Source organism: Sus scrofa, chromosome Y (genome assembly GCF_000003025.6).
Source record: "Sus scrofa isolate TJ Tabasco breed Duroc chromosome Y, Sscrofa11.1, whole genome shotgun sequence".
Lineage (NCBI taxonomy): Eukaryota > Metazoa > Chordata > Mammalia > Artiodactyla > Suidae > Sus > Sus scrofa.
This window is the reverse complement of record NC_010462.3, coordinates 5,241,694-5,267,551: the sequence shown is the minus strand read 5'-3', so window position 1 is coordinate 5,267,551 and position 25,858 is coordinate 5,241,694. Positions and strand designations below refer to the sequence as shown.

Here is a 25,858-nt window from a genome sequence, read left to right as displayed (position 1 = left end):
ACCACGCGGGCGTCACTGTTTTCGTTTGTTTTCTGAAGGATAAAATTGATTCGGGCCGAGGTGGGTGGTGGTTCGTGGCTCCTCCACCAAGACCCTCCGGGGATGCTGGGATTTCCGCATCAGGTCTGACTGTTTGCGCTGGGCCGTCTCTTCCAAGAGGGGGCGCTGTCCGGTTCTCCTGGTCTCTTTGGGGACCACAATACCTGTGCCCCTGAAGGGTGTTGGAAGGACACCGCTGGGTCGCTCCACCTGGCTCACTGAGATCACGTGTGTCGGCCCCTCTCTCTGCACCTGGTTGGGGACTCACAGTCCCGGCCCGGCTGTGCCCATGACACCCCTGCGCCTCGTGGCTACAGGGCCACTGCGTGTGGCTCAGCATCCTGATAAAAGGGAGCATCTATTTCCGCCCTGCAAGGCGGAGGACTAGCCTGGGTCCCTCTGAACCCCAGCAGTCCTCTCCCCACAGGACACTGGCACCCAGGGGACAGCTGCAGTGTGGCCTAAAGACTGCGCGGGGTGGGGGGAGGCAGGGGGGGCTTTTACAACCCAGGTGAACCAGGCAGACGGGGCGAGGCCAGCAGGTAAGAGCCAGTGATGCACAGAGCGCTTAGTGACTTGTGTGCGCCCCCTGGGCCAGGACTTAAGTGATGCAGAAATGACGGTGAGGAATTCCATGCCACCCACATACCACCTGCTAAAGCTGCTCGTGTCTCCCTTCTGAGGTCCACCCCTCTCGGTTTACCACGGAGCCCTCGCCTGGGATCTAGAACACAGGCCTTTGTCTCTCTCTGTCTTTCCTTCTCTTACTTTCTCTTCCTTCCTTTCTTTCCTTTTCATTTTTTGTTTCTTCCTTCTTTCTTTCTTCTCATGTGACTGGCTTTCTTTCTTTTTCTTTTCTTTTTTTTTTTGCAAGCCGTATTTTTAAAATTTTAGTTGCTTTACATGTGGTGCCAGTTGCTTCTGCCCAGCAAAGTAACCCAGTCCCAGATGAGTGTGTCCGAAAAACAGAAACAGACTCACAGACACAGAGACCAGATGTGGGGTTGCCTCGGTGGGAGGGGGAGCGAGTGGGATGGACGGGAGGTCGGGGAGCGCAGATGCAAACTAGGACATCGAGAAGGGATCAGCCGTGGGGTCCTGCTGTCCAGCTCAGGGCACTCTGTCCAGTCTCTTAGGATGGACCAGGATGGAAGCGAGTACGAGAAAGGGAATAGATGTATTTGCATGACTGGGGCACTGGGCTGTGCAGCAGAAATGGACACAACACTGCACATCAAGTGTAGTCTAGTAATAGTTTTTAAATAAAATATTGGCACAAATGAGCCCATCCACAAAGGAACCTAAAGCAAACAGCCTCACAGGCGTAGAGAACAGACTTGTGGTTGCCCAGGGCGGCGGGGAGGGCGTGGGATGGACGGGGAGCTGGTTGTCAGTAGATGCCCACGACTTCATCTTGCGTTTTTACTTTTCTAAAGGCTAGACGCCACCTAGAGTCCCTCTAAAACACCGGCTCTCTTCCCCGAGCTCTGTGACGTCTCCGGCGGCTGCTCTTCTGCCTCAGCGTTTCGACCTCATCCTCCCCTCCCCCGTCTTGCATCTTGGGGCGTCTGCCTTTTTCTCAAACTTCCATGTTGGTGCAGTGAGGTTCTTGCCGCTCTGACCCTACTCGGTGCCATAGTTGGAAGGAAAATAAACATTCGCTCCATCGTCCTCCGAATAAGACGCAGGCTAAGAATAGCTCCTTTGTGTGCATTCAGTTCGCAGGTAACCCAGTGGGGCACGTACAAACCATGGGTCTGCTGAGTTCAGTATCAGCGCTGGAGGCCCAGGGGCAGAATTACCTGCTCAGGGTGGGACGGTGCCCTAGACACGCTGATGTTCCTATGATTATTATTATTATTATTATTTTTTCTTTTTAAGGCCACACCTGCAGCATATGGAGGTTCCCAGGCTAGGGGTCAAATCGGAGCTGCAGCTGCCGGTCTACACCACAGCCACAGCAATGCCGGATCCTTAACCACCGAGCGAGGCCAGGGATCCCATCCGCATCCTCAAGGATGCTAGTCAGGTTCTTACCCCACTGAGCCATACCTGGAACTCCCTGTTTTTTTCTTAAGATTTTTAAAATTTTTTTTTTACTGGAATATAGTTTGTTTACAGTGTTTCAGGTGCATGGCCACGTGATTTACTTACAGACACACACACACACACACGCACACACACACACACACACACACACACTTTTTCAGATTCTTTTCCATTATAGGGCATTACAAGATATTGAGTAGAGTTTTCTGTGCTATACATAGCTCCTTGTTGGATACCTTTTTCTTTTCTTTTTCTTTTATTTTTTTTCCTTTTGTCTTTTTAGGGCTGCGCCTGTGGCATATGGAGGTTCCCAGGCGAGGGGTCGAATCAGAGCTGCAGCTGTCGGCCTACAGCACAGCCACAGCAATGACAGATCAGAGCCGCGTCTGCTCCCTGCATCACAGCTCATAGCAATGCCGGATCCTTCACCCACGGAGCGGGGCCAGGGATTGAACCCATGTCCTCCCGGATACTAGTTGAGTTTGTGACCACGGAGCCACCATAGGAATTCCCTGGTGGCTACATACATTTTTTTAGTTTATGTATTTATTTTTTGGCCGTACTTATGACATGTGGAAGTTCCCAGGATAGGCGCTGGACCCGAGCCCTGGCAGTGACCCAAGCTGGTGTAATGTCCACACTGGATTCTTTCCCTGCCGCATCCCAAGGGAGCTCCAGTTATTGATTTTATATAGAACAGTTTGGATGTGCTAATACCAGTCTCTGAATTATCCCGCCCCCTCCCCCTTGGCAACCACAAGCCTGTTGTCCATGGCTGTGAGGCTGTTCCTATTTTGTAGATGGGTTCCCTTTGGGGCTCAGCAGGTTAAGAACCCACCATAGTGTCCATGAGGACGCAGGTTTGATCCCTGGCCTCACTCCGTGGGTTAAGGATCCAGTGTTGCCGTGAGCTGTGGTCTAGTCACAGATGTGGCTTGGATCCCACATTGCTGTGGCTGTGGTGTAGGCCGGCAGCTGTAGCTCCGATTCAACGCCTAGCCTGGGAACCTCCCTGTGCCACACCTGTGACCCTAAAAAGATTTTTTAAAAAAAGTCTGGTGAGGACAAGAGGCTGGAAAGACAGGTTCTCACGTGCATGTGCCACGGAGATGGGAGGCCGAACAGACCCACTCAAGGCTGCACATCCACGAACTGTTCTTTCCCACCTCTGGGTCCCCAGCAGCTCTGTTGTTGGGAATGTGCATCCATATTGAAGCGTGCGGTCCTCATGGCTTCAGAAACGCACCTCCCCCAGCGGACCTGCCATCCAGACTCACGGATGCTCCAGCCTCTCGTCGGGGATCCTGGACCACCCTGTGAGCCTGGTGTGGCCACGGGGGTCCTCAAGACGGCAGTGGTGGGTGGGGGGTAGGGTGAGAGGCAGAGAGGGAGAGGTGGGCGCCGGGCAGAGACAATGGATTTCTGACTTCGAGCTGGAGGAGGGGCCACAGCCAGGAAGCAGATGCAGGGGCATCTGAGCACTGTGTCGACCTAAAAAAATGCACAACCTGCACGTGGGGAGTTAAATTTTATTGGGGGTAAAATGAGGACTTAAGCCCAGAAGGCAGCATCTCAGGTCACCCCGAGCAACAGCTTCAAGGAGACGAGGGGGGAGCTAGGACATATGGGGGTTTTTGTACCAAAAGGCAGGGAGTGGAAACAAAAGATCCTGCTAGATCCTGCCAATAGCAGAATACTAGACATTTCTTTTGTTAAATTTTTTAATAGCGATTTTTATTTTTTCCATTATAGCTGGTTTACAGTGTTCTGCCTATTTCTACTGTACAGCAAGGTGACCCAGTCACACATACACATAAACGTTCTTTTTTCTCCCATTATCCTCCGTCATGCTCCATCGCAAGTGACTGGGTATAATTCCCAGTGCTGTACAGCAGGATCTCATTGCTCATCCACTCCAAAGGCAATAGTTTGCATCGACTAACCCCAGACTCCCAGTCCATCCCACTCCATCCCCCTTGGCAACCACAAGTCTGTTCTCCAAGTCCATGAGTTTCTTTTTTGTGGAAAGGTTCATTTGTGCTGTGTATGAGATTCCAAATATAAGTGACATGGTATTTGTCTTTCTCTTTCTGACTTCACTTAGTGTGAGAGTTTATAGTTCCATCCATATTGCTGCAAATGGCATTATTTTGTTCTTTTTGATGGGTTAGTAGTATTCCATTGTGTATATGTACCACATCTTCTTAATCCAATCATCTGTTGATGGACATTTAGGTTGTTTCCATGTCTTGGCTATTGGGAATAGTGTTACAGTGAACATTGGGGTGCATGTGTCTTTTTGAAGGAAAGTTTTGTCTGGATATATGACCAAGAGTGGGATTGCTGGGTCATATGGTAGTTCTGTGTATAGTTTTCTAAGGTATCTCCATATTGTTTTCCATAGTGGTTGTACCAATTGACATTCCCACCAACAGTGTGAGAGGGCTCCCTTTTCTCCACACCCTCTCCAAGATATGGAAAGACATTCCATGCTTCTGGGTTGAAAGAATTACTATCGTAAAAATGGCCATACTACCCAAAGCAATCTACAGAGTCAATGCAATCCCTATCAAGTTACCCAGGACATTTTTTCACAGAACTAGAACAAACAATCCAAAAATTTAGATCAACCATAAAAGACCCAGAATTGCCAAAGTAATCCTGAGAAACAAAAACCAAGCAGGAGGCATAACTCTCCCAGACTTCAGGCGATATGAAAAAGCTGCAGTCATCAAGACAGTCTGGTACTGGTGCCAAAACAGACAGACAGACCAATGGAACAGAAGAGAGAACCCAGAAATAAACCCTGATAGCTGTGGTCAATTAATCTTTGACAAGGGAGAGAAGAATATAAAATGGGAAAAAGAAAGTCTTTTCAGCAAGTGGTGCTGGGAAAACTGGACAGTCGCATATAAGTCAATGAAACTGGAACACACCCTCATATCATGCACTGAAATAAACTCAAAATGGCTTAAAGACTTAAATGTAAGACAAGGCACCGTCAAACTCCTAGAAGAGAACACACAAAACATTCTCTGACATCAACCTTGCAAATGTTTTCTCAGGTGCGTCTCCCAAAGCAACAGAAATCAAAGCAAAAGTAAACCAATGGGACCTCATCAAACTGACAAGCTTTTGCACAGCAAAGGAAACGATTAAAAAAAGAATAAAAAAGAACCTACAGAATGGGAGAAAATAGTTTAAAACGATGCAAATGACAATGGTTTAATCTCTAAAATATACAAACAACTTATACAACTCAATGGCAAAAAAACCAACAACCCAATAGAAAAACGGGCAAAAGACCTGAATAGGCATTTCTCCAAAGAAGATACACAGATGGTCAACAGGCACATGAAAAAAGGCTCAACGTCACTAATTATTAGAGAAATGCAAATGAAAACTACTATGAGGTACCACCTCCCACCTGTCAGAATGGCCATCATTCATAAGTCGACAGGAAACTAGACATTTCAAGTTAAGGAATTCAGTGCTTTTCTGTGGGAAGATGCAAAGCTGTGGGCTCTGTGCCATCATTCCTTTGCCATGCACCTCAGCTAGGGGACTGGTGTCCTGTGCTTCCGCAGCCTGAGTTTCCTCAGGGCTCCTGTAAGGAGTGGCTGCAGTCTGATGGCCACTAGATGGCACGTGTTCCTTTTTTTTTCTGGCTTCAGTTCCCTCAGGGCTCACGGCTCAGTCTTGGAGGCGGCTGCACTCACAGATGACTGTGGCATCCTTTGTTTTGTCAACTACAGCCCAGGCAGGGGTATTTCAGACAGCTCAGAAGTCCCACCTCAAAGAGGAAGGGGGAATATCAGCATCTGTGTGAAGAAGGAAAGGGGAAGATGCCTGCGACCAGGCACACAGTTTACAAAATTGGCTGCTGGTCTGAGGAAGGTCCCTATGAGTCCTGAGGAGCAGACGTCGCCATGAAGGATGTTAGTGCTTTTCTAGATACGAGGAGATGCAAGACCTGGGCACGTAAAATCTCCTCCTAAGAGATGTATCTATCTGAAGCCCTGTTCTGCTGGTTTTCCCAGAGCACAGAGCGCCCCATTCCTGGTCCCCACCCTGAGCTCCTTTCAGGGGGTGTGGAGAGGCGGCAGCTGCAGTGGCTCAGGATTCAGTCCATGGAGAGGCAGGTGGCACAAGCCTGTCTCCAGCTTACAGCAGAAAGAGGCCAGGAGGCCAGGAGACAGACTGCCCCCTGCTGGGAACCTTCAGAAACAACACAGCCCCGTGCACACCCGGCTTTTTGCCAGCATTCGTTGGACACATCAAATTTCTGGGAAGCTGAAGATGCCGACACTATTGTGCCATTTTCGAGAGCATCCAGAGGCACCTGACAGGCTCTGCTGTGTCCCTGGATTTCGAGTGCCCTGGCTACCATCTTGCGTCTTGCCAGGCTCGTGGCTTCCCATCCCGCCTCTATTGGGCAGTTTGCTGAGACCCGGCTCCCTGGCGCACGGGGGAGAGGACGTCACACCAGGTGGGATTCTTGGGAGGCAGGTGTCCATCGGGGTGTGAGATGCCCTTTAGACAGAGAGCAACTCCTGCAGCCCCCGTTCCTAGAGCCCTGGGGACAGTTATTTTATGGCCCCGGGCAAGTGCATTCCATCGATGCCCCGGGCAACAGGAGCTCCGCTGGGCCCCACCCTGTGGCTTCCGCAGCCGTTTCCACCTGTGCTGAAAGGAGGAGCTGGAGGGGGCCCATCGGCCCCCGTGCTGGGGCAGGAGATGAAGGCTGCGGGGAGGGTGCAACCTTGGCGGGAGGTGGAAGGCAGAAGGCAGCGCCGAGGGCCAAGGAGCCGGAACCTGGCTGGGAGCTTCGGTGACGCAGAAACGCCTCTGGATGAGAATGACCACCCTTTCTGTGCCTCTTTCTCCACGGCACCCCCCCCAGGTGCTCCCCAGACCCCCCCCAAATGATGGGAGCTGACCCCTCCCCTGCTTCCCAGGACAGCTGGTCCCAGCCGCCTTCCAGATGTGGGAGGGTGTCTTGGAGGTGGTCACACACGGCACGCGGCTTAGCCGCTGGGACCAGGCTCCCTCCCGGATGCCAGCTGCCAGACCTCTGCAGTGAGGTTACGGGGTCAGCTGGGTCCAGCCTGCAGCGCTTCCCAGGGACTGGAGGGCACAGGGGGTGAGAGGAGCATCTAGTTAGAGGCCGTGGCAGGGGTGGGGCTGCATGTGGCGGGGAGAAGGAGGAGACGGTTTGGAAAACGATTCCAAGGATGCGAGGTCTCGACTGGCTGGCTGTGGAACGTGAGGTGAGAAAGAGTCCAGGGTCCTTGCGGGTTTGTGATGCAGGAAATTAGAGCGCGTGGGGGCACCTCTCCAGGAAATGAGGTGTGGGGGGTGGGGGTGGGGACAGGTGTGTGGGGGTTGACAGAGGGGTGACCATGAGCTGTGGACAGAAGGTCTCTATTTCTGGGCGCCACCTAGGTCACCAAGACTGGGCGGAGCAAACAGAGGATGCTGTTGCAAAGATGGAGACACACACAGAGGGGACGCGTGAGGCCGTGGGTGTGGGTGACCTGCCCATCATCCCCCACCGTCGGGGACAGGCTGCGGAGGAAGGTGGCAAGGCTGGGGTGTCTGGAGGAAGGAGACCCAGCCATTCTGTGCAGCACCTCCCGCCCCGCTGCTGTGCCCCTCATTTTTGTAATTTCTTAATTCTGGGTAATACCATCTCCTGAGACTCCTGGGAGCGTTGCTGACGTAATGTGTGTGAACGCATCTCCAGCGCTGTAACGTCAAGGTTGTTATGTCATTATGAGGCGCTTCTTTTTCCCTCCAGCCCTACACAGCTTGCAGCTCTGTTTGAGCACAGGTTCAACCCCATCCTGGGCTCTTTTTCCTTCGCCTTTTATTTTATTTTTTCTGTGCACCTGAGCCCTGAAGTCACCCCACCGCCTCTGAGCACTGTCAGCTCCCATGAGTGGGGGCTCTTTTCAGAATGGATCCAACTAAGACCTTGAGAATGGAGAAGCCATGAGGTCCTGCTGTGCAACACAGGGAACTCTGTCCAGTCTCCTGGGATAGACCTAGATGGAAGAGAATATGACAAAGGGAACGTGTGTGTGTGTGTGTGTGTGAGACTGGGGCACTTTGCTGTGCAGCAGACATGGGCACAACCCTGTACATCAACTACAGTTGACTAAAGAATTTAAAAAATAAAAATGAAAAATAGGAGTGCCTGTTGTGGCTCAGCGAGTGAAGAACCTGACATAGTGTTCGTGAGGATGCAGGTTCGATCCCTGGCCTCGCTCAATGGGTTAAGGATCCAGAGTTGCCGTGGCCATAGCATAGGTCGAAGACGTGGCTCAGATCCCACGTGCCTGTGGCTGTGGTGTCGGCACGAAGCTGCAGTTTCGATTCAACCTGTAGCTTGGAAACTTGCACATGCTGCAGGTGCCGCCTTAAAATAATAAATAAATAAATAAATAAATTAATTAATTTAAAAAATAAAAGATAAAAAAAAACCCCACCTAAAAACAACAGCCAAAGAGCCCAAATGGTCTTTCTTGGCCTTGGGAGTCCACAGAATACGGGGGTGAGCCATTAAGAAACGTTTGTTGTCCTGCTCTGGATGGAGGTGGGCTCGGTGGCTCCCCAGACCCCAAAGCGGCCTCAGGCCGAGAACCCCTCAGGCTGCAAACCATCGAGTTCCAGCCCCAGCCCTGCGGGCGTCCATCCCTCCTGCCTCCGGGCTGCCTCTGATGAAACCCAACCCCTTTCTCGCCTGGGTTCGGGTACCAACTTGAGACATCTTCTGTCTTCCTCGGAGCCTTTCAGGGGATCTTTTTTTTTTATTTAAAAAAAATTTTTTTTATTTAAACTGTTGACGAAGAGTGATCTGTGGTTTGTTCTGGAGGGAGCGTTGCTCGCCCATCTTGCCTGCTGAGAAGTTCGTTTCCTAGCCCCCGGCACACGCTTCATCGTTCTTGGACTGTGCCCAGAGCGGGGGTCTCGGAAGAATAAGCACGTTTTAAAAACTTTTACTGGCGTAGAGTTGACTTACAGCGATGGGTTGGGTTCCGGGGTGCAGCCAAGGGATTCAATTCTGCACGTCCACACATCCATTCTTGTTCAGGTCCTTTTCCCATATAGGCTCTTACCGCATGTGGGGTGGATTTCCCTGTGCTGGACAGTAGGTCCTTGCTACTTAACTATTTTGCACATCATACGGCGTCTCTGTTAATCCCACCCTCCTCTTGAATCCCCCCCCCCCATTCCTTCCGTAGCAACTGTTCCTTTGATGGCAAAGCCTGTAAGTCTGTTTCTGTTTTGAAGTTCTTTTGTAACGAGAATGTTTCTCGAATACCTGTCATCTGTATTTTGATCAAGGCTCCTACTAGGGATTTTTTTCCCTTTAATTTTAAAGTTTCGTTGCGGTAGAGTTGATGTACAGGGCGCTGAGCCTTTCTGCTGGACAACAAGGGACTCAGGGATCCATGTCTACGCATCCATTCTCCTTCGGCTTCTTTTCCCACACAGCCGATCACAGAATCCTGGGTGGCGCCCCCTGTGCTGCTCAGCAGGTCCCCGTTGGCCCGTCCTTCCTCAGGGTGCACCTGCCAGCCCCACAGCCTCAGTCCATCCCCCCCACCCCCGTCCCATGTGGTCACCATAAGCTTGTTTTCAAAGTCTATGAGTCTGCTTCTGTTTTGTAAATAAGTTTTTTGTCATGAGAATGTCTTTTTTTTTTTTTTTTTTTGTCTTTTAGGGCTGTACCCGCAGCATATGGAGGTTCCCAGGCTCGGGGTCCAATCGGAGCTATAACCACCAGCCTACACCACAGCCACAGCAGTGTCAGATCTGAGCCACATCTGCAGCTTACACCACAGCTCACAGCAATGCTGGATCCTTAACCCACTGAGCGAGGCCAGGGATCAAACCGCATCCTCATGGATGCCAGTCGGGTTTGATCACCACCGAGCCACAGTGGGAGCTCCAAGAATGTGTCTTGAATCCTTCCATCTGTATTTTGATCAAGGATCCTATGGTGGGTTTTTGAAAAGGCTTATTTAGGCTATGCATAGACTTAATATATGTTAAGTCATAAAACAAAATCATTTTTAGTATGTTAAAAAAAAAAATCTCTCCATGTCGCCATCTGTAAATTAGAAGCAGTATTGGTGCAAAGCCTGCGGTTTTGGAAGGCAGATTAAATACACGGACTGGAGTTCCCATTGTGGTTCAGTGGGTTTAGAACCTGACATAGTCTCTGTGAGGATGCAGGTTCGATCCCTGGCCTTGCTCAGTGGGTTAAGGATCCGGCGTTGCTGTGAGCTGCGGTGTAGGTCACAGACATGGCTCAGATCTGGTATTGCTGTGGCTGTGCTGTAGGCCGGCAGCTGAAGCTCCGATTGGACCCCTCGCCTGGGAACCTCGTTATGCCGCAGGTGCGGGCCTAGAAAGGAAAAAAAGAAAAAGCACGGATGTTTGCGAAATGGTCTCCAAAAGCGCGCTCAGCGCGGGTGCCACGCGGGTGTTTCTGAGACGTGCGTGTCAGAGGCGTCGTCAGCCCGGGGGGGCGGCTACTGCGGAGGGATCCCCGCCAGGTTTTCGGGGCGGCGCCTCGCACAGGTCGACGAGGCAGGTGTGCTCCCACCGAAGCTGCTGGGACCCCTCCTCCGACGGCTGCTGTCCGCTGGCTCCTCGCTCAGAGGGACCGAGACAAAACGCGATGGTTGTCTCCTGCCTGCGCTTGGTCGACAACCTAGAAATAACAGCGTTCAAATAGAGAGTGTGGCATTGGGACCTGTCGCCATCGGCCCGGGCTGCTCCAGTTGAGTCCCGCAGACGGGGCGGCTTAAATGGTACACTAGCTTCCCGCAGCCCCGGAAGCTGGACGTTTGCGATCACGAAGGGGCAGAGTAGCTCCTGGCGAGGCTCCCTTCCTGGCTTAGAGAGGCCCCCTGCTCGCCGTGTCCTCCTATGATGGAGAGACAGCTCTGGTCCCTTCCTCTTCTTATAAGAGACCTAAACCCATCACCGGCCCAGCCTTAACACCTCATCTGACCCGAATCACCTCCCAAAGCCCCCCACCTCACACCGTCAGGGATCAGGGCTCCAGGGGTTGGATTCAGGGGTCACACACGTTCCATCCACAACACAATGCATATTCGCTGGACGCAGATTTCAGAAGCATCTCGCAGGAGTTCCCTAGTGGCTTCGTGGGTTAAGGCGTCGTCACTGCTTGTGGTTCAGGTTCAGTCCCCGGCCCGGGACTTTGTGCATGGTGTGGGCACCGCCAGAAAAGGAACAAAAGAAAGAAAAAGAAGCATCTCCCAGCCGCCACGGATATTCCTGGTCTTGGATCCACTTGGCAGAACCTGAACGTGAGGGGCCAGACGCCCACGTGAACGGGGCATCTGGGAAGGACTCGGTCGCCAGGAGGCATCACGGGTGGTGGAACATGCACTTTCCATGCAGCCCAGCAGTTTCGCCCAGGCCGCTGGAAGGAGCTGCAGACTCAGAAGAAAGAGACGACTGGGGACCAGAGCTTGTAAGTGAGCAGCTGCCTTCGTGGCGGGAGTTTGTCCCTCCCGTGGCTTTTCACGCAGCAGGTGCATGGAGGAGCCATCTGCGCCAGGGGTGTCTGCAGCGCTCCTGGACCCTGTCACATGGAGCCCTTCCCGGGTTTATGCGTCCTGTCAGAGAAGACGGATCGCTGGTCGTTGAATCAGCTCCTGATGCTGTGAAAACACTCCTGTCACGGCAGCTTCGGCAACATTTATCCCTTCCTGGTCCTGGAGGCTGGCGCCTGAGCCCCCGGGGAGGGCAGGGCGGGTCCCTCCCAAGGCCTCTCTCCTGGGCGTGTCGACGGCCGTCTCCTCCCCGTGTCCTCCCAGGGCCGTCCCTCTGGGCGTGTCTGCGTCCTGACCGCCTCCTCGTCTAAGGACCCCTGTCCTGGGGGATCAGAACCACCTGCCTCGTGACCTCATGTACCTCCATCCCCTCTTGAAAGACCCCGTCTCCTAACACAGTCCCATCCTGAGGTCCTAGGGGGTCAGGACTTCAGCCTGTGAATTTTGGGGATACTTTTCAGCCCTCACTCAAGCATGAAGCCACAAAAATGGGGAAGTAGAGAGGCAGTCTCTTTCCTGACCGTTCATCTAGGCTCCGTGAAGGTCACCGGTAATGAAATGACTAGATGGTGTTCGAGGGTGAACAGGGGTCCCCAAGAGACACGGCCGCGTCTGACCCCATGTCTGTGAACAAGGCCTTAGTGGGAAGAAGCGTCTTTGCAGACACGATGAAGCGCGGGGGTCTGAGAGCACGGCTTCAACATAAGCGGTTGGGGACACGCAGTTCACCCATTTCAAACGTCCTGCTCTGATTTGGATCCACGTGCCGTGAGCAGCTCTGCAGGAAGGCCACGTGCCCAGAGGCAGGCGCCGTGGACGCCCCGCTTCCGGTGATGCACCTGCAGAAGCCCCGCCCCACGTCGTACGTTTCCTGCCTCAAGAGCCCCCAGGACAGAGGCTCCTCTCTGCACACCAGCCTTCGCAGAGTCACTTCTGGGGGGAGCCAGCCCACTGCAGTGATGGTACTGACCTGGGGGAGGTGATGGTGACTCTAGATTTCAACCTCGGCTTCCCCCCGCCACCGGTTGGGTGCCATGGACAGGCGACTAGCCCTCTCTGAGCCTCGAGTCCTGGCCTGTGAAGCAGGCATGCCAGCGCTCGGCACAAAGCCTGGCCCCTGGCGCTCGCTGTCACCCTCAGTGTGGTTGGTCTTTGTCGCTGGCCATCGTGTGCCATTGGCCGAGAGCTTTGCGCTCCTGTGAGCTCATTACCTCCTGCTCACGCCCGCTTGGAAAGGCTGCAGTGCGCCCCCAAATCCAGGAGAGGAAGCGGAGGCGGATAGAGGGCGGGGGTGTGGGCTGGGCCTCCCGGCTCCCGGGCTGAGGCGGAATGTGTCCCGGGTGAGGAAGAATAAATGAGAAAAACCACCTATTTCCTGCGCTGTCCAAACAGTTAGGAACTTTAAATTGCGGGCGAAGCTCCCTTCCTCCCTCCGCGTGGCCCCACAAGGCTCGGGAATGCTCTGCAGGTGACCGAGGGCTGCTGCTTTGAACGCGGTGCCTGGCGTGGGTTTAAGCACGTGGCACTGGGATTAACTCTCCGCGAGATGTGTGAGAGCCAAGAATGGCTCTTCTTTTTGCCCTTTTCCGTGTCAGCAGAATGCCCTGTCAGGGCCACCCTGGAGGAGTGAGTGTGTGTGTGTGCGCACGCATGTGTATGAGTGTGTGCATGAATACATGAGTGTATTGTGTGCATGTAAATTCATGTGTGTGCATAGGTGTATGTGTGTCTGCATGCAAATGCATGTGTGTGTACGAGTGTGTGCACGGGTATCTCTGTGTGTGAATGCATGGGTGTATTGTGTGCGAGTGAATGCATGTGTGTTCATGGCCGTGTGTACATGTGAGCATGTGTGTGCATGGCCATGTGTACATGTGAACATGTGTGCATGGGGCTATGTGCAGCTGCTCGAGAGTCACTCTCCTACAGAAACACCCTGGCCAGCAGACCGAATCCCACTGCATCCCGTCTCCCCAGCAGTAGCTGAGTCTTGGGCACGAGCTCCCATCCCGTCCAGCGCGCCACGGGCCCTGTCAGGTGGAACAGCCAGCCTCGTGTTCTCGTTGGGCGTGCCAGTCACAAGGACACTTGCCCCAAGCAAAGGATTTTCAACCTGCGGGGGCAGTGGATGCCCAGAGAATGCCTGCTGGAGAACCAAAAAGCAGCAGCCTGTCCATGCATCCTAGGGAATTCTAGGACGGGGCGCCAGAGTCTGCCACGAGGACTTCTCGGATGGCGGTCACTCGCTAGGAGCACAAGACGATGATGGGGCGTTCTGGGTACAGACCCCCAAATCCTGGGCATGGGGAACAGCTGGCTTAGGAAATGAGCTCGTTCCAGGAGCTCACTGAAGGATGTGTTTGCCAAGGAGATCCCATGCCAACGAGAACATCCTGGACGCCACTGAACTGCAGGCTGGATCCCGTGTCTTCTAAAAACCTATAAAGGAAATTAAGCCAAAAATATATACATATATATATATATTAAAACTGAATGACCTTGCTGTACGGCTGACACTCACACAGCCTCGTCAATCAGCTCTACCTCCGTTAAGAAAAAAAACCTGGCTCCTGGAGGGAACATCTCTGCTGGGACCCGGGAGGGCCCCGTCGGGACTCACCCGCCAGCCACCCTGCCCAGAACAGCAGACTGTCCCCTCCGCTGGTCACTGCGTCGCATCCACTGCAGGTGTGTTTTCCAGCTACTGGTGAGGGCCAGGGAGGAGTGGTGGGGCTGCGTCTTGGGGTCGGGTCCTGCCTGGGCGAGGAGCAGACAGGGGGAGGGGGAGCACAGGGCATGAGTCACCCTCCCTGAGGGCAGGCAGCCCCCCGCCCCCCGCCCAGCCATGCTCAGTGGGGAGCTCATGGTCCACGCCTTCTCTTGGCCCCATCGTCCCTCCCACTCACCCCTCCTCTGTGCTGCTCCCGCATCCCTGCACCTTGACTGGGGCTTAGACGGCCAGGACCAGACCAATCCCAGGCTCCCTGGCAGCACCTGCATCCTCCGAAGGTGCTTCCCACCCAGTCTCACGCCGGAGAGCCCTTGTCTCATGCAAAATCTTGAGGTCCACCTCGATGGTCCATAGACAGCTGTACACGGCCGGTCATTTCTGGGCTGTCGGCTGTAGAATAAGTGAGAAGAGGCCAGGACTTCGGGCGTCTCCATTCCCTGGGCCCTCAGGACAGGTGGGCAGCACCCCAGCCTCCACAGTGACTCCAATGGCACTGGGGCTGGCAGACTGAGCCTAACAGGGTTCCTGCAGCCCATAGACCTTAGAGGCTTCTGAGGACCTCTCTTGTATTATCGGTTATTGCAAGATACTGAGTATATTTCCCTGTGCTCTACAGTAGGTCCTTGTTTATGGGTTTTATATACAGTATATATTGTATCTGTTAACCCCTGACTCCCAATGTATCCCTTCCCTCCACCTGTACCCTTTGGTAACGGTAGGTCTATTCTCTATGTCTGGGTTCTGTTTCTATTTTGTATCTTTGTTTTGAATTCCACGTATAAGTGATATCATGTGGTATGTGTCTTTCTCTTTCTGACCTGCCCTCTCTTAGTATGAGAATCTTTCATTGCATCTGTGTTGCTGCAAATGGCATTATTTCATTCTTTTTTACGGCTTAGTAATATTCCATTGTGTCTGTGGACCACATCTTCTTTATCCATTTCTCTGCCCGTGGACATTTAGGTCGTTTCCACATCTTGGCTATTGTGATTTGTGCTGCAATGAACAGAGGGGTGCAATGAGCTTTTTGAATTATAGTTTTGTCCAGTTCGATGCCCAGGAGTGGGATTTCTGGATCATACAGCAACTCAATTTGTAGTTTTTTTAAGGACCTTCCACAGTGTTCTCCATAGTGGCTGCACCCATTTATATTCCCACCAACAAACGGTATGGTTCTGGCACAGAAATAGAGATTTAGATCAGTGGAACAGGATAGAAAGCCTGGAAGTAAATCCACACACCTGTCATTCCATTAATCTACAACAAAGGAACAAGAACATTCAGTGCAGAAAAGACAGTCTGTTCAATAACCGGTGCTGGGAAAACTGGATGGCTGCTTGTGGAGGAATGAAACCAGCACCGTCTCTAACAGCAAACACAAAAATAAGCTCAACGTGGATTAAAGACCTAAATGCAAGACTGGTTACTATAAAACTCCTAGAGGAAAACATATGCTCCCCTACAGTGATATCTTTCTGCATACATCTCCCGGAACATCAGAGTTTGGAGCAGAGGCAGGTGGATTACAGAGGCAGGCAAGGAGACAGGTGCCTCATGCCCCCCACATCTCCTGAACTCCCGGACCACAACTGCAAAGCTTTGTTAAAGGCAGGTCAGGGAGGGAAATGGTTGGTCGTTGCAAACTTCTCGTGCAGAAATCCTATGTTGGTGCATCTGCCCACAGAGGACAGGTCACGCTGTTCCCGTCAAGCTCCAACAAGATACATGTTACACTTCAGAGAGGAGCGAAAGCCCAGCATGTGGAGGAAGGGCTGCCCCGGGAAGACACCGCAGGGTCCTGCTCAGTTGCATACACAATGAAATTAACTTTGTTCCCGAGGAGGCACAGAATTTGCTGGGTGACCTCCTGCCCGCTCCTAACCTCACTGCATGCCCACCCCTTCTCACCCCACTCAGACACGCGGGCACGTGTCCAGTGATGTGTATCCCCTTTTGTGTAGACTTCTGCAAATGGTCCTCCGCCTTCTGGGAGGTTCCAGATGCTCAGACTCTGCACGGCGATCCCTGCCTTGACTTCAAGCCCCAGCATCCCGCTGCCTTGACGACGAGACCCAGTCGCCTCGGAGGATGGGTCCACCTGGCTGCCCTCAGCCGTTTCCCATCACGGTCCTGTTCAGTGGTTTCCGAAGGTTGGCTCAGAGCTTGGGCGGGAAGCCAGTCAGAGGACGCCTTCAATCGCAGCATCTCTACCTGTGGGGGGTGGAGGATGGGGAGGTGCCGTGCATTAAAGGAAGCTTTGAGAGTTCCCATTGTGGCTCAGTGGTTGATGAACCTGATGACTCACTCTATCCTGGGAACCTCCATATGCCACAGGTGCAGCCCTAAAAAGACAAAAAAAAAAAAAAAAAAAGAGGAAGCTTTGCCCTCACTTCTCAAAAGTGTGTGTGGGGGGAGAGGCATTTGTCATCATGACGCCTGAGATGCCCCTCTTGAGTCCCTCCAGGAAACGGGACCCTGGGGTTGCCTCCTGACCTCGGTGTGTGCCTGATGGTCCAACAAGCATCACGTCTTAGGGGCACGTGTGAGAAGGGCCAGGCTTGGAAGTGCTGCCAGATTTCCAGAAGTTGATGTCACGTAATAACCTCCCGAAACGTCCTTATCATGACCTTCAGATAGGGAATTCCACTGCTTTCTGGATACTGACTCAAAGCCCCAAAGACCCTCACTTGCCACGATATCTAATTCCTTGAACTTCTCCTCCTGTTTCTTCTAATCTGCTAGTTCTTTTATTTTTTCACAGTATTTTTCTTCTGAAGTGTGGTTGATTTACAATGTTGTATTTGTTTTAGATGGACAGCAAAGCGATTCTGGTGTGTGTGTATGTGTGTGTATTCTTTTCCAGATTGCTTTTCATTCTAGGTTATGACAAGATACTAGTAGAATTTCCTGTGCTGTACAGTAGGACCTGGTTGTCGGATCTACTTTAGATAGAGTGGTGTGTATCTGTTCTTTCTAAGTTCCTGGTGTATCCTTCCTCCATCCTGCTTTCCCCTTTGGTCACCACAAGTTGTCCCGTGTCCCCCCCACCCCCCTCTGCCCTGTGTCTGAGAGTCTGTTTCTGATTTGTAAATATGTTCATTTGTATCATTTCTCTAGAGTCCACATGGAAATGAGCTTACATGGTATTTGTCTTTCTCTTTCTAACTGACTTCACTTGGTATGAGACTCTCTAGGTCCATCCATGTGGCTGCAAATGGCATGATGTTGTCCTTTTTATGGCTGAGTAATATTCCTTTGCATATATGCACCACATCTATAATCCATCCATCACGCCCAGGGGTCAGCTCCCAACCCCAGAACACAGGGTGTGTTGCATTCACACAGGCTGCCCTCCGCCACAGCCAGAGCTCCTCTTTCCTCCATCTTCTTCTTCACCTTTGAAGCTTCTCTTTGAACTTTAAGATTTTCCAACTGTAGCTCTCCTGGCTGCATGGAAACCAGGAACCTTTCTGCTGTCTTGAGGTTTCCTCTAAAATTGCTAAAAATTGTGGGTTAAACACAGAGGCTGAACACACATCTGCTCCCAGCCAGTGAATAAGCATTTCCGTTCATCAAGAGTTGGGGACCTGGGGAGTTCCCTGGTGGCGCAGCAGGTTAAGGACCTGGTGTTGTCACTACAGTGTCTCTGGTCACTGCTATAGTGTGGGTTCCATCTCCCACTTCCACATGCCCTGTGGGTGTGGCCTCTTCAAAAGGAGGAGTTCCTGTTGTGGCTCAGAGGTAACAAATCCAACTAGTATCCATGAGGATAGGGGTTTGATCCCTGGCCTCGATCCGTGGGTTAAGGATCCGGCGTTGCCATGAGCTGTGGTGTAGGTTGCAGATGTGGCTCGGATCCCGCGTTGCTGTGGCTGTGGTGGAGACTGGCAGCTGCAGCTCGGATTCGACCCCTCACCTGGGAACCTCCATATGCTGCAGGTGCAGCCCTAAAAAGACTCCTCCCCCCCCCAAAAAAAAGAGTTGAGGACTGACTAGGTACCTTGAGGATTGCCATATGCCTCTGTGGAAATGGATGAACCCAGCGTGGAGATTCAGCTCGCGTGGGCGCAGGCTCCCCAGCTTGGCCGCCCAACTTTCTGCACGCGGCGATCAGCCAGGTGATGAGACGCTGTGTGGTACCCAAGCATCTCTGCGCATGGAGACACCCACGTCTCTGCTTCGAGTGTTGACGCCCCGCCCTTCTTTCTTTCTCGCGCAGACCCCGGATGAAGGAGCCTGGACGTCTGTCTATGCTGCCGTCTCCCCGGCGCTGGAAGGCGTGGGCGGCCGCTATCTTTACAACGAGAAGGAGGCCAAGTCACTGGCGATCACGTACGACCCGAAGCTTCAGCGACAGCTGTGGGCCCGGAGTTGCCAGATGACCGGCATCGCTGACATGACCCGGGACACCTTGTGGGGATAGCGGCCACGCCGGGAGGACCGCGTCGGCCCAGCGCTCGCAGGTGCGTCTGCGCTGGACCGCGCCTCTGCGTCCTTCCCGCCGCGCCCTCCAGACTGTGTCGGTCCGCATCTTCCGCCGGCTGCTGCCGTGCGCTTTGCAGGAAGTGAAGAAGCAGAGGCGGCTGTGAGTGTGGCCCTGAGCCTCTGGTCCTCAGCCCCGAATTGCCTGATTCCCCAAAGGATCGACGGTGCCGGGTGCCCTGTGTCATTAAATCCTGCCAGCCCCGTGTGCGGTGTTTCTTGTTTAGCACAGAAATGCCAAGGACATGGGGGTGGAAAGATTCTAGGGGAGATGAGGGACCCTTTCACGGGAGCCTGGCATGGTCGGGCGTGGGTGGCTTTGAGGGTGTCCTCTGTCCTTTGTTGCCTCCCTCACACAGTATGCCGGAGATGCGGTTGGATTGGTGGGTCTGGAAAGGGAGGGGAAGCTTGATCTTGAGCCTGAATCCAGGTTCAGGGGACCCACTAACCTGCTCCAGCATCTTCAGAGCGGACCGTCTCCTAGGAGTGCCCAGCGCCCTCAGAACACCCATCAGGGGATACACCCCAGGACTCACGGAGAGACACTCCCGAGAGTCTGGGGAATTCTGTAGGTCACGGGCTAAGAAAGGAGGCCTGGGCACCCCTCCTCATGGGGTTCTGTACCGTAGAATCTAGAAGGATCCTGACCTAAGCCAGTCAGGCAGGGTTTGGGGGTCTGGACACCCGCTACCAGTTTTTAGGGCTTTGTCTTAGAATGGCAGCGCTGCTGCCGCCTTACTTTCATGTCCCACGTAGCCCCCGTCCTAGTCTCTGCTCTTCTTTTCATCATCTCCGCGTGTGCACGTGACTCTCCTGAAGACGTCTGCGGGGCTGGGATCGTAGTTCAAGCCACGACACCAGTTGAGTAGGAGTTACCATGTCGAATGCCCCGATTGCGGGTGACTGTCGCTGTCCACCATGCCCTTTCTGAAATGGTAGTTTCATCATGGGCCCTCTGCAGACTGGTTCACACACCTCACCCTCCTGCAGCGTGAAAGTCACCTCTGTGACAGGGGTGAGACGGTCCTGGCTTCATCCAGTTCCCTCTAATGGGTTGAGTGGTGGCTCCCCAGAACAGGTGTCTGCTGGAGGCCAGCTCCGGCGGCCAGGGAGCGGACGCTTTTCCCCGATTGGAGAGGGATGCGGCGTCGGCGAATGTGCAGTTACGGAGACAGCCTCTTTGTCCTTCTTTCAGGGCGCTGGACTGCTCCAACTTTATTGGCAACAGTGGTTGATTCTATAGACAGTTTTTCACTACAGATTACATTACAGTGTTACAAGTACATTGGTTAACTAGTACATGGTACAGCAGCCGTGCATCCTGTTTTAAGATGTCTATCTTAACTAAGCTGAGTGAGTACTTTGAAGAGGCCATAAAACACAAGAATTTAGCATTTACAAACTTTGTTTGTAGACTGGTGCTTATCTTCAAAGCGCTATGGCAGGGAGACCGTGTAAGTAAATATAAACCAACTTAATTAAACTAGCTATCACTAAAAAGCTTTTACAATCAAAGACAAAACTCAAGCTAGGTTTTTTGGATAAGATATGGCTAACTTCTATGGGCCTCATTAAAATCCTAACTCTAAAGTTACTATATAACTAGTTAATAGATAAACACTATGTTTTAACTAAGTTGGATTTAAACAGGGGAAAAATCCTTCAGGATGAAATTTTTATTACACTATTGTTGTAACTTTGTTAAATCACAAATCACCACAGGACAATAAGAATGGAAAATAGGAATAATAAGTAAATAATCAGGAGAAACTGAAGAAAACTGAATAACAAATAGAACAGCAGGAAAGACTAGGTCACCCGAGAAACAGTCCATGTTCTCCAGTGCAAACATGGACATTGCTTTCCCAGGAAAACCCCATCAACATCAACGTGAGAGCTGTGTACCTGAGGCCTGCCCTCGGCTTGTACCGTACAGGCAGGCTTTTTATCCTGACCAGAGGCTCACCTTCGGCATGCACCGTTCAAGTGAGCTTTTTTCCTGACCAGAAGCACCCACCTTCGGCTAGTACCGTTCAGGTGAGCTCCCTTTCTTGGTCAAGAACCTGCCTTCAGGCTTTTCTGCCATCAGGCAAGGTCCTTGTTTGGAGTCCCTGCATTTTCTTGGCTCCCCGCAGGTGTCCACCTCCAGACTCTTGGGAGTGTGTTCCTCTTTGGGACAGGGCTCAGTGCAGGTGTAATGAAGGTCTTAAGATGAGGACGTCTTCCTGGCTTCTTCAGGTCGGTGCAGTATAATCACGAGGTAGCTTACCAGGGACGGCTCGGGGGAGGGGTGATGGCAGAAGACGCCCGGGTCAGGGAACCACGGAGGCAAAGACTGGGAGGATGTGGCCGCCAGCCTGGGGACACCTGGAGCCCCCAGAAGTTGGAAAAAAAAAAGGCTGGAAGGACCCTCCCCTGGAGCTTTTGGAGGGAGCATGGACCTGCATCTTCAGAACTGAGAGAGGACGGATTTCACTTAAGACCCCAGCACCTTGGTAGTAATTTGTTACAAGAAACTCACACAGTTTCCGATACTTCTGAACGTCTCCAGCAGCAGAATGGACTCTGGCCTGGGCATCAGGGCCCAGCTGGCTTCACCCAGCTGTCAGGCAAGGCAGGCTTGATCCTCTCTCTGAGAATGACTCCTGGGTTCTCACCTTCCAGCATGGAGAGATCAGACGTGTGGAATGGTACAGAAAGGACTCTGCGTGTTTCCTGCTGGGCTACATCCCGAATTCCAAGACCAGTGACCCCGGTTGGCTCACCGTCTATTCCCTCGGTTGACAAAATCCCACAGAGGTCCCAAAACTTGTATGGTATCTCCATGCACTGTGATCACAGCCAGCCGCTCTGCCAGGGCAGGGTTCACAATGCATGTGGGTATACATCGTTTATAAATTGCTTCTTGGTTCCAAGATGGATGCAGTGGCACCATCAATCAGTTATTGATCAGCTGTGCATCTGGAACGGAGTGTGTCTTTAATGGCCACCTAATAAGACATGAAGGAGCATCACGGCTCAAGCTTGGGATGCTCCAGGACACCGGGAACGGATTCTCTTTCAGTCTCCTGCCTTGGAGGCATGGTTTTCCTCAGCTCAGCTGCCCAACTCTAAACTCTACCTCTAAACAATGATGCTGAAGCTGTTTCTTGGCCTTTCATATCTGCTTCTTCTGTGTGGATGTGACTGCACGGACGCTGCCCGATCTTTACTTCTGGAGATGAGTCTTCAGGGCACGTGGGAGTTGGTGTGGTGGAAACGCCACTCACCTGGAGACACTGGAAGAGACGGAAGTTTCCCATAAGTGTCCCAGGTACAGCGTGGAATCAAAGGTCACTGCTGTCCAGTCACTGTCCCCAGACACTCGGAGCTGCCCCATCAGACACGCGGCTCGTGGTACAGCAGCACTTCTGTGACCCTTGCTTGTCTCGTGAGGTGTGCATTTCATTACTGTGTCTGCTTGTCACCATCTTCCCATTCACCGTCTTGGCCCTCCAGTCACCTGGAATGGTGAGAGGGTTGTGTGCCAAGGTGTAGAGTCTTTCACAAACATTGTTTACTCATTCACTCATTCATTCATCTCTTTGTTCCAAAAGAGTATTGAAAACCTCTATGTTCTTGTTTAGGTGGATAGGTGGGTAAGTAGGTAAATACATAGAATGATGAAATGATAGGTAGATAGATAGATAGATAATGATGATAGGTAGATACAGACATGATAGATAAGTGGTTAAATAGGTGGGTGATGGGCAGATAGATAGATAGATAAATGATAGATAGATGCCTTTATCCATAGCTGAAAGCCAGCTAAGTGATAGATAAGTGGAGAGATAGGTAGATAGATAAGGTACTAGATAGAGGAAATTTAGATAAATACATAGAGTGACGATGATAGACAGACAGACGGATGATAGCGTAGGTAGGTAGATCAATTGCTAGATAGATGATAAATATTCATGATTGATAATAAGCAGATAGACAGGTAGATATGATTCTTGGTCAACAAACTTTTTATGTAAAGGGCCAGTTACCACATATCTTTGTATTTTAGGGCTATACCATCTGCGACAACTACTCAACTCTTCCACCCGATGCAAAAGCAGGCACAATATGCTACAATGTGTGGCTGTACCATCTGCGACAACTACTCAACTCTTCCACTCCATGCAAAAGCAGCCACAATATGCTACAATGTGTGGCTGTATCATAATAAAACTGTATTAAAAAGGAGGGGGGTCACATCGGTCCAAGGCCCAGAATTTGTGGACCTGGGTTGGCCCCCTGTGCGCTGGGGGGAGAATTGTCACTCCTGTCGCATGGGTGGGAATTTATCCTCAGAAAGGTTCGCCGTCTCCTTGCGTGTCAAGTTTCTGGTGGCGCTTAGGCGGGACACCCAGGTATGTCTAATCCCAGAGACCATGTTTTTGTTACAGATGAACAGGATGCTGTGAACTCCTTGTCGTGGATCCAGGAGATGTTGGCATCAAAGGACAGAAGACCCAGGGTGGTTTCCCTGAGGCGTTTGTTAGAGGTGCTCACCCCCTCCCTCGCATCCTGATGTGGCTGGAAGAGCTGAGACCCCCGTCCATGGGACTGGTAGCCAAGCAGCCCGAGAGGAACAAGCTGGGGCCCTTCTGAAGACGTCCGCTTGGATAAGAAGCACCGTGACACCTTTCCTGGAAGAGCCATGCAGGCACAAGAAGGGTCTTGGGTCCACAGCCAGCACAAGGGAGAAGAGCAGCTAGAGGTTATGGAGAAATGATAGTGGGAAGTTCAGAGATTCCTCTATCCCAGCTGTGGGAGCGGTGACAATCCCAGTGTGATCCCACAAGACGATGTATGGCTCCTGGCAGCCACGGGCTCAGATCTCTGTGTGAAGACAAAGCACAAGGTCCCGGTGGAAGACCCCATGTATTTGGACAGCTCGCTGTGTCTCTGAGTGTCCTGGGGTGGCTGTTAACAAATGACCACAAACTGGGGGCTTAAATCAAAGCCATCCATCCTCCCCCATCCTGGAGACCAGACGTCGGAGGTCAAGGGGTCCCAGGGCCACGTTCCTTCCAGAGGTTCCAGAGGAAGGTCCTTCCTGCCTCTTCCAGCTTCTGGGGGCTCCAGGGGGCCCTGGGATGGTGGCCACCTCCCTCCCGTCTCTGCCTCCATCTTCATGTCCGTGGCTTCTCCTCTGTGTCTGTGTCTCCTCTTCTGTCTCTTAGGGGGACACTGTCCTTGGATGAAGGGCCACCCTCATCCAGGAGGACCTCCTCCCAGACCCCCCACTTCCATCTGGATAATCAAGAGTGATCTCTTCATCTCAAGGTCATCCAGTAAATATATCTGCCAAGACCCTCTTTGCCAGTAAAGCCATATCCACAGCAAACAGGAACTAGGAGGTGGTTGTATCTTCTTGCTGTTTTCAATCTATCTACGTGCTCCATGATGTCTTGGAAACTCAGGAGATGTCCGTTTCTTCTCTGGTGACCATGGAGGTCACAGCTTTTCTATACGCACCCAAGGCCAGCCTCCTGGGTGAGTGACCTGTGCAGCTACCCAGGACCCTGCACTCACTGGGATGCCTAGTGGCTTAATGGTCCATGGCTGCCATCTTGGAATTCTTAAGTGAAGTGTTAACCAGGACCCATGTTTTCATTGTGTGCTGGAGCTGCCGGTGCTGTAACCTCCGCTCACATCCCTTCCAACCTCAAGAAAGAGGAGCCCATCTGCAGCCAATAAGGAGCCCCCCCAAAACTCACCATGCACCCCCACTGAGCCATCAATGTGCCCAAGCCTGTCATGGACGGTGGACCCTTGCTCCCGTTAGCCTAGTGGGCTTTGGCAACACACTGGAGGATCCCTAAAAACAAGTGACGGTCAGCCCCGCTGTCAACAGAATTCCCAAGTGCCTTCTTCTGGGCATTAGCATTTCATAGACCTCTTCAAGCCACCCTCTTGTTTAGGCATGCTTGAGAAGCCCCGAGCCAGACACATGCAGATTGCAGCTTCCAGCTCTGGCTCCTCGTCCTCGCAGCACTTCTCAGATGTTCTGCTGAGCCTACAGCTCTGACTGATATGTTTTGGAAGAGGAGTTCCTTCCAACGTTAAAATCAAGATGGACATGTGCCTTGTCTACTATTTCTGAAGAGCCAGGACTCTGTACGAAGAAGCAGAGCCTTAACTTCTAGGAAGACCCCACCTTTGAGCGTTCACACGTCATCCAAGACCTTTATGGCTTGAGGACATTATCCACAAGTGTCAGCTACTGTTATCATCATCAGAAAGGCACTTCCTAAGTAGGGACTCGGGATGGGGTGGCAGGGTGACTTCTGACATCCTCCATCATAGAAAGAACAAGGTTGCCAGCTCCTGAGAGATGTCACAATCCCCAGGTGAAGATGGGCTCTCAGGGCAATTTGGAGCTTGTAGGACCAGACTCAGGTTGCCCTTCCTAATTGTATGATGCCCTTATGTCATTTGTCCACCATGGGAGAGAGAGAACATGGTTCTGGAGAAGTTATCATGTTCCCTTTGACACCTGACCAGAGGATTCCTGAGACCTTGGAGACAATTTTCCAGCAGCTGGAGAGATCCCGTGGACCACTAGGTAAGACTGAATCTGTGGCGTGGTGGGCACCGGGGAGCCTGGGCTTGAACCTGTCGCTGCCATTAGGGGAGCCCGTGAGGGGGCTGTGTGCACACACATTGGATTGGATGACCTTCCATCCCTGGGCAAGGTTTGATTCAGTATTTGGACCCATGATGCCTCTGTTTCTCAGGAAAGCTGCTCATTTGTCCCCTCTATGTAGCCTCAGTGAGTTTTGTTCAACAATGGGTGGGACCACCTCCCTCATCTATCCCTCCATCCCTGCATCCATCCATCCCTCCCTCCATCCATCCATTCATTCCTCCATCCATCCATCCATCCATCCCTTCATCCCTTCATCCATCCCTCCCTCCATCCATTCAT

General features: G+C 52.2%; 1 protein-coding gene across 1 annotated transcript in view; it reads left to right on the top strand.

The window, feature by feature from the left end:
- The window catches only part of DHRSX (dehydrogenase/reductase X-linked), a gene marked incomplete at its 5' end in the record, with an annotated part of 126,427 nt that extends 107,322 nt beyond the window's left edge, over nucleotides 1–19,105 (top strand). Inside the window, 1 exon segment of the mRNA XM_021080887.1 lies at nucleotides 18,635–19,105. Within this exon segment, the coding sequence (XP_020936546.1) occupies nucleotides 18,635–18,838 (204 nt within the window).